General features: G+C 31.6%; 1 protein-coding gene across 1 annotated transcript; it reads right to left on the reverse strand.

Moving 5' to 3' along the window:
* Positions 1–1,028: 1,028 nt before the first annotated feature.
* LOC147401262 (Ribosomal protein L34e superfamily protein) lies at positions 1,029–2,283 on the reverse strand. Its single transcript, XM_086442471.1, has one exon. It carries the CDS (start codon positions 1,915–1,917, stop codon positions 1,216–1,218), a length of 702 nt encoding a protein of 233 aa, XP_086298597.1. The 5' UTR covers positions 1,918–2,283; the 3' UTR covers positions 1,029–1,215.
* Between the last annotated feature and the right edge of the window lie 6,082 nt (positions 2,284–8,365).

Consider the following 8,365-nt stretch of genomic DNA (forward strand, 5'->3'; position numbering starts at 1 on the left):
CCTTCTCGATTATATAAAAATTGGTTATAATGATCAATATATTAGACTTTTCAAACAAAAAAAAACACACTTGCCTTAAATTTGGAAAACTATTTGATCCAATAATAATAAATAAATAAAACAGTTACTGGAGTCATATGTAGGGAGAGCTTCAAGAAGAGAACAGATCCATTGCAACCCGCATATAGTCAATTTCAATGCATACAATCAATAAATGGAACCAGAAATCTATACAAATTGTAGAGAAGGCCCAAGTGTTGTTATGTGTTTTAAAACAACAAGGCAGCAAGCTGTGTACAAGAGCATCACAGCTTATCAGACTAGAATATAAGTTCACCAAAATCAAGCTAAGTGCAAGCCTCTAAGAGTGAACAACTTCCAGCCTTAGTATAAGGCAAAGGTTGTTAAGAAGAAGGCTTCTTGCATCTTCAACATGGCTCAAAGCAGAGGCCAACACTTTATTCGATTGTTCTGCTTTTGGTGTTGTGAAGAATCTATGCTCTATGAGTTGAAATTGTTGCAAAACCAACTTTTATTATGTACACAAGGGATTAGAGTTGGTTTATATATTTGTAAGTGTTCACTTTTCATCAACCTAGTCATACTAATTAATTATTGGTTATTGTTCTAATCTTAAATACTTCAACATATATTAAAAAAAATAATGAACTAAAATCAGAGATTAAATTAAGAACTTGGAATCCATTTAATATTTCTTCGGCATAGAATGTAATTTTGACAAACTAACTAGAATTGATAGAAAGAAAAAAAAAAAAAGTAATCAAAAGAATTCTGCAGAGATAAAGAAAGAAATGATGCTTATACTCCAACTAAGACAAGAATTGGAATTTGGATCCCTTGGAGGGATTTAATGAGAACAGTGTTACCTGGACACGTGACACGGGTGCCAAGTGTATGTTTGGCATGCCAACTTCTGAAAATTCAAACATGGTAACACAGCCATACAAAGTTCAAAAATACCTAAAGTAGAAGTGCCAAGGGTAACATTGGATTTCAATGCTTATAGATAAAAAAAGAACCAATGCTTATATTGCCATTATAAATAATCCTTACAAGTTTATTGTCATCCACTTATTTAAACACGGTATAATTAAAAGGAAATCGAGATTCAAAGCAATATTCTCCTTGACGATGATGTGATGAAACTAACCCCATAATGAATTTCCTTTCTATCAACTACAAACCATGTTCACCCTACTTCTTAATCTTCCGAAGCTTCTTCGGTCCCGAAACTTCCATTCCACCAACAGAGCACCCACACCTCGCCTTAAACACAAGGACTGCTCTCCCATTGATCGGCGCCATCTTCCTAAGCTCCGCTTCCAATTCTCTATGGTGTTCTTGAGATAATTGAAACAACCCTTTCCCAACTCCATCTTTCATCCAAGAAGATGTCGAAGAGTTCTTCACGGACTCCTCCGTCTCAAGCTGGATATCAAATTCCGCTGCCTTACGAAGTCCACGACAATTTGGGTTACCACATTTCCTGCTTGTGCATTTAGAAATTCCCCAAGCAGCCATAATTGCAAAGAATACGCTAAGTCCTAGAGACAAATAGACCACCGGGGCTCGATAAATTTCATATTTCAGAATCAAAATAGTTGATCCACCAATTTCAACAATTCCATTGACGAACAACTTTATATAGGGAAATACCAAAAACCCAATAGCACCAATAACAGCAATAAAGATTACAACATCGATTGCGGACGTTTGAGATCGATTGCAAGGTGGAACCTTTATGGGGTTTATTGAATTGGGTTGCCTTCTGTTTCTCTGGATTTGATGATTCTGCTTTGAATTATAAAATTGGTCGGTTAAATTCAAAGGGTTAGCCATGTTTGTGGGGTGATCAAAGGTCTTGCAGGCCGATATCGGTCTAGGGAAATAGACCATTTGAAGATAAACCCAGACAATAAAATCGATTTCTGATAAAAACCCACAAATCCAAAATCTGAAATTAAGGGGAAAAGATTTGACTGCACCTGGAGGTCAAATTCTGATGAAACTAAGATGTTTCTATTAGGGTTTCGAACTGAAATCGATTCTGTGCTTCAATCCTACCTGTAAAATTGGACTTGTTAGAAATCTTTCCTCAACAATCTGGCTTCCACCTGATTAAAGGAAAAAAAAAAATTTAATCAAAGCCATCAGACTCTCCAGGCAGAGAGAGAACAAGAGAGTCGTATCTGCTTCTCTCACTTATAAGCTCATTTTATCTGAAACGGTTGTTCAGGAAGCCAGGGAGCTGGTCTTGGCCAAATTGCCGAGAGTGAATAAAAAATAAAAAATAAGGGACGGACTAGTCGCACACCAGTAAGCAGTTGGTTGCACACCAACCAAGAAAATGTTCCTTTAAAAAAAAAAACTATTTTAACCTATTAATTGCACTTCATCATTGGTAACGTTGAGATTTAAGGTTGGATAATGCTGAAGTAACATTAAGCTGGAACCTCATATCGCACTTCGTGACATGAAAGTAGATAGGAACCATAGATGCTTCTCAACAAGATACAGGTGAAAAAGCATTTATGGTTTCTATCCACTTTCATGTCATGAAGTGAGATATGAGATTTCAACTTGAGGTCACTCTAGCACGACTCTTTAGGGTTATTTAATTTCTCGTGACTTCGTCTTCTCCCTTCGTGTAAATTGTAAATATAATTATTATATAATCAAATATTTCTTAAATTATTGAACGAACAATAATTTACATGAGCATGGTGGAAGAAGAATAATAATAGAAAAAAAAAAACAAAACAAAGAAATGCAATAATTTTATTTTTATTTTGAATGCAATCATCTAAATGGAATGTAAAGGGAAATTTTTAAGTGATGGAGTGCAATTGGTCATGGGTGGTGTGTGACTAGTCGGTCCCTAAACATAATTATAATTATAATGGGAATTGCTATTGGCACCTTAACTTTTGCTTATTACACTCTTCTTAAAAATAAAGAAAATAAGTGAATGTTGGGGAATAAGTAAAAGTAAGGGTTCCAATAGAAGTTCCCTCATTTTTGTTTTACTAGATTTCTATTTTTTGGGTTTAAGATTTTATATGAGCTTAATCGTAATTGTAAACAACTACTGAAAGTGTTTGAATGTTGATATTATAAATTGAGCCAATAATGTTTGAAGGGTGTTTAATTTGGGGGTGATAAATAATTGAAGAAATTAGGGTGTAATAAGTGAAAAGAAATTTTTTTGGGGTGCCAATAATAATTCTTTAAGTATAATGGTGAATCTCTGTTTCGTGCGTTGGATATGACGAAATTCCGAGTTTTGTACACTATCCATTTTAATTCCCAAAACATACATTCATCATTTTTATAACCTATGAACTCGTGAGTTCGTCAATTTTAATAACCATGAATTCAGTGATATACCAGTGAAATCATTGCTTATTAAAGTGACGAATTCAATCGAAATGCAAGTTGACACCGCAACGTTTACTTATAACACCAGAATTTAAATAAATAAAATAAAAGTGAAGCGTTAAGAATAACTAAAAGTTGGGTGCCAATAGAAAATCTCTCTTTTTTTTTTTCTACATTTCTTTTAGTTTGGGTTAAAGATTTTAGATGAACATAATCATAATTGTAAACATCCACTGAAATTGTTTGAACGAGTCTTACAATCTTTTGTAATGTTGATATAACAAATTGAGCCAAACCTTTAAAATGTTTGAATGGTGTGTTTTAATATTTAAATTAGGTGTGAGAAATAAATTAAAAAATTGAGATGTAATAAGTAAAAGTTGGGGTGAGAATAGCCACTCTCATAAGTTAACCTTTCGGCCGGATTATAAAGATCTCATAAGTTAGGTTTTGTTTGGGGAGGGCCTCATTGGGCTTGGCTTGGAGTTTGCAATTGAATAAAGTAGGACAGACAATCCAATCAATTGGCTCCATTTGGAAGATTTTATTGACAATCCAAGAAACTTTTTAATTGGCTCATTTAAAAAATGTATATATATAGTATTAGCTCATCTGAATATCTGATGAAATAATAAATTGTATTTTATTTTTTTTCATGGTTACATAAACAAAAGTCCACAAATTTTATTTTTTATGATCTTAATTGACCAAATCTAAATAGAATAATAAAAATTTGGATCCATTCATAGCGCATAATTAGGTAGAACTTTGCCATTTTTCTTAGGTCCAAAATTATGTTTGAAATATTGAAATTTTTTTTTTTTTTTTTTTTTTTGTATTTAATTTGATCTCAAATTATTAACTAAATACAAAACACATATGTACAACATCTATCTCTTTTTCTGTCCATTATTTTAAAGGAAGAAAAAGAGTTGAAGGAGTCCAATTTTTTTTTTTTTTTCCTTTTGGAGTGCAAGGAGGATTTTTCAAGTCAGAAGGTGCAACCGAGTCTAAGTGGTGTGTAAGTAGTCATTTTCTTTATGAAAATGACTGTATTTCGCCAAAAAAAAAAAAAACAAAAAAAATATTAAATTAATGAGCCATATTTTTTATATTTACCAAACTGACCACATACCAATTTAATAATATTTTTTTCTATAATAGTTATTTGATATACGTACACATTTTCTATTTACTTATTTACCCTTCTTGTGGACCTACAATCAACTCTAGGTTACAGTAGGGGTGCACATGGTTCGGATTGGTTCGGATTTTGACAAAATTGGAACCGAACCAAACATGATCGGTTCTACAAATTTGAAATCGAACTAATCCAATTACTCTATAGAACCGAACCAATCCAATCCAATCTTGGTTCGGATTGGTTCGGATCGGTTCTCGGTTCTCATACTTATTAAAGATAGATACTTTCTTCCTCAATCCAAGCATTCTATCTCCTCCAATCTTCAAACCTTAAAAAAAGTAGGACTTTTTTTAAACGTGGACTTTGGGATAATAAAAAAATTAAAAAGAAGAAGAAGAAAGAAATAAAAAATTGAAAATTTTATTTTTTAAATAATTATATATATATATATATATATAATTGGTTCGGTTTTCGGATTGGTTCGGTTCTATTATATCCTAATCCGGAACCGAACCAAATTAATCGGATTTTTTTCTTCGATCCGTACCCGAACCATGTGTGTGTTTAATCCGAACCAATCCAATCCAAAAGCTTCGGATTGGTTCGGATGTCGGATTTATCCAATTCAATGTGCACCCCTAGGTTACAGGGGGCGGAGCCATGATTTTTTTATAGGGGGCAAACTATAGTTAAGATTGAAGATTACTGATTTTGAGGAAAAAATATTTAAGTGTCATTTTGTAAAAGTTGAAAGAAAAAGGGCATTTAGATAATTTCTCATTAATCTATAAGAAAAGACCTAAATCAAGGATGAATGTCATTGATTTAAGAATATAGGTATCTCAAATATTCACCAAAGCAGTTATTCCCTTGACCTCGATCTTCTCTAATGGACTAATGGAAAATAACTACAACTTGAAATTGAAAACACTTTTGAGTTCTCTTCTAAAAAACAATCGTACATAATCTCATGAGTAAAAAAATTATTATCAACCTTAAAGTTAATCTATTTTATTCTTCAAATTTAAAGAACGGGATAAGATTTTTGAAGTAAAAGATGATGAGGTTTTTTTATACAAAATTTTAGGATTCTCTACAAATGATTAAAGTGATATTCAAAATGATGAATTGAAAATGAGGTTAAATAGATCAAAATTAGTTTGGTTAAATTGAAGAACTTGAAAATGACGGGTTTTAGAAAGAAAAATTATTGATTATTTTTGTTAAAAGTTGAAAATGTATTTAGGTTGTTTTTTAGTTTATAAAAGAAGATCAATGTCAAAGAGAGGCATGTCATCGATTTGAAAACACAAGGATATCTCAAATGTTTGTCAATTTGATAAAGGGGATGTCTCAATCAACCAAAAAATTGAGCCGATAAGATAGGACAGAAAGGTAAAGGGGCATGCCATCAATTTGAAAACATGGATGGTATCTAAATCATTCACCAAGACATACGGAGGTGCTTAATCACCCACAAAATTGGCGTCGAGGGGGGTGTTAAAAGTGAGAAGGTGAGGGGCAACCCAAAAAGTTGAATTAGGGGGGGGAGGGGCAAAAAGTGAAAAGTGGTGAGTGAGAGGGGGCAACCCACTGAAAACGGAGGGGCATCTCAAATATTAATCAAAATGTAGAGTGAAGTCTATAAAATCCAAAAAGTTGAGGGGGGTTGTCCTTCCTAGCTCTGCCCCTGCAAGGTTATAAAGGTAAATTCACCAAATTGTTCATACGACTATCATACATCAGACAACCATTTTCATACAACATTGTATATATATAATATATTATTACTGTTTTCATAGATATTAAAAATCATGACTGATTCAATAATTTCAGTCAAATACACAGCTGTTTCAGTCATTTCCAACCCCCCCCCCCCCCCCCTCTTTAGTCATTTTCTATTGACACACCAACTTTTACTTACACCACACCAGTTATTTTGAAATCAAACTCTTGTATGTATACATATAGATTGGTGTTATAAGTAAAAGTTGGTGTGTTAATAGAAGTGAACTGGTTCAGTAATTCTGATCAAATAAATAGCTGTTTTAGTAATTTCACTCCATTTCCCCCTTTTTTTCTTGGGACAATGACTGTGAGAGATTCTTTATTGAAAATATGTACCGATTAGTCCCTTAAAAAAGAATACGGACAATTTTAAGTTCTACTTCGTAAAATTTTCCCCCATTAAGGATTTTTTGAAGATTTTTTTAAAGAAAAATATTTGAAATACTCTTTTAACAACTTTACATAGTGGTTTAATCTAAAAATACATAGAATCAAATAAAAAACTTGATCAATTTATTTGGTTATTAATACTTTGGTAAAATATATATATATTTATTAAAAGATATTTATAAATTCAATATAATTTTATTTGACTTATTTAAGTAGACTTGTTAAGTTTTTAGTTGAATCAATTCGATGAACATTCAAGTCAACTTTTAAAATAATGTTTTAATTATTGATATTTTTTTTTAATAAATCTATCATACATAGATCAAATTAGTTTGATGATGATAATAATCATACTCATCTCCATCATCATAATCACTTATATGAGTTAAAAATCACTAGTTTTGGGAAGAGAAAACAAAGAATTCTTTTATTTTTTTATTCACACTTTTTTTTCATTGTTATATAATAAATGACCGTAGTCAAGGGGTATGTCATTAATTTTTAAACATGGGATTACTTCCAATATTCTCAAATGAACACATTTCTTTAAACCTCAAAATTTGTTAAAAGGGTAATTACAACATTTTCACTTCAAAAATCCCTTTTCGACTAATATTTCAGAAGATGAAAATTAAAGAGTCCATATTTTTTAAGAAATGACTTATTAGTATATATTTACAAAAAATAGGTCTTTGAGATCATTGTCCCTTTTTTTCTTTTACTATGAGAATTGTAAGAGGTTTAGGTGCATTGTATTATTTCATCCAGAAATTCTATATGGCTTTAAAGATTTCGTCAATTTAAGAGAAACTGAAGACTTGTTTGGTGCCTAAAAAAAAGTTTTCATAAAAAACAAAGAGTACACATATGCTGTCAACAAAATTCTTTGTTAAATTGATCAACCAATGGCATGAGGTCATGTGTATTGCAAAAGCAAGTGTGATTGGTTGATGGAGAGAAATTTTAGGTAGATATTTTTTATAACGATTAAAAGTTTCCATCTTTGGTAATTTTTCAATACAGATGGTATCATGCCATTGGTTTATCAGCTTAACACAAAAATTTGTTAACAACAAATGTGTACTGGAAAACAAATTCACATTTCCCTTTTGGCATGTTTTAAAAAAAAGAGTTGTTATTGCCACACCAACTTTTGCTAATGCCCCACCAACTCTCATGTAAATCACCAAAGAATTCCACACAGTTGGGGACGTTAAAAAAAAGTTAATGTGGCAATAGTAGCTCTCTTAAAAAAAAATACCACCTATTAAATTTTGTGATATTCGATTTAGCTGCTTGCAAAATGCAAAATTAGGTTTACCCCCTTGACTATAAGTCAACGGTGTTATTTTTATTTTATTTTATGATTTAACGGTGAAATTTTGATTTAATAATTTAGAAAAAAAAAAAATCAAAATCAAAATTTCACCGTTAAATCATCAAGAAATGCAACCTTGACTTACTTTCAAGGGGGATAGGCCTAATCTTGCATTTTGAAAGGGGATAAACCTAATATTGCCAATTTCACAAGGGGTGTTTATGAAATACACTTTAAAAAATGATTATAATTGCATGCGTTACAATACCATTAATACACCATTATTGTTGTTTAAAGTTTTCACCATTAAATAACTTTAAGTGGCC

This window comes from Akebia trifoliata, chromosome 5 (genome assembly GCF_017979445.1).
Source record: "Akebia trifoliata isolate Shusen 1 chromosome 5, ASM1797944v1, whole genome shotgun sequence".
Classification (NCBI taxonomy): Eukaryota; Viridiplantae; Streptophyta; class Magnoliopsida; order Ranunculales; family Lardizabalaceae; genus Akebia; species Akebia trifoliata.

Excerpts from the sequence above, each read along its gene's own strand:
- LOC147401262 (XM_086442471.1), bottom strand. The coding sequence starts at position 1,917 with ATGGTCTATTTCCCTAGACCGATATCGGCCTGCAAGACCTTTGATCAC.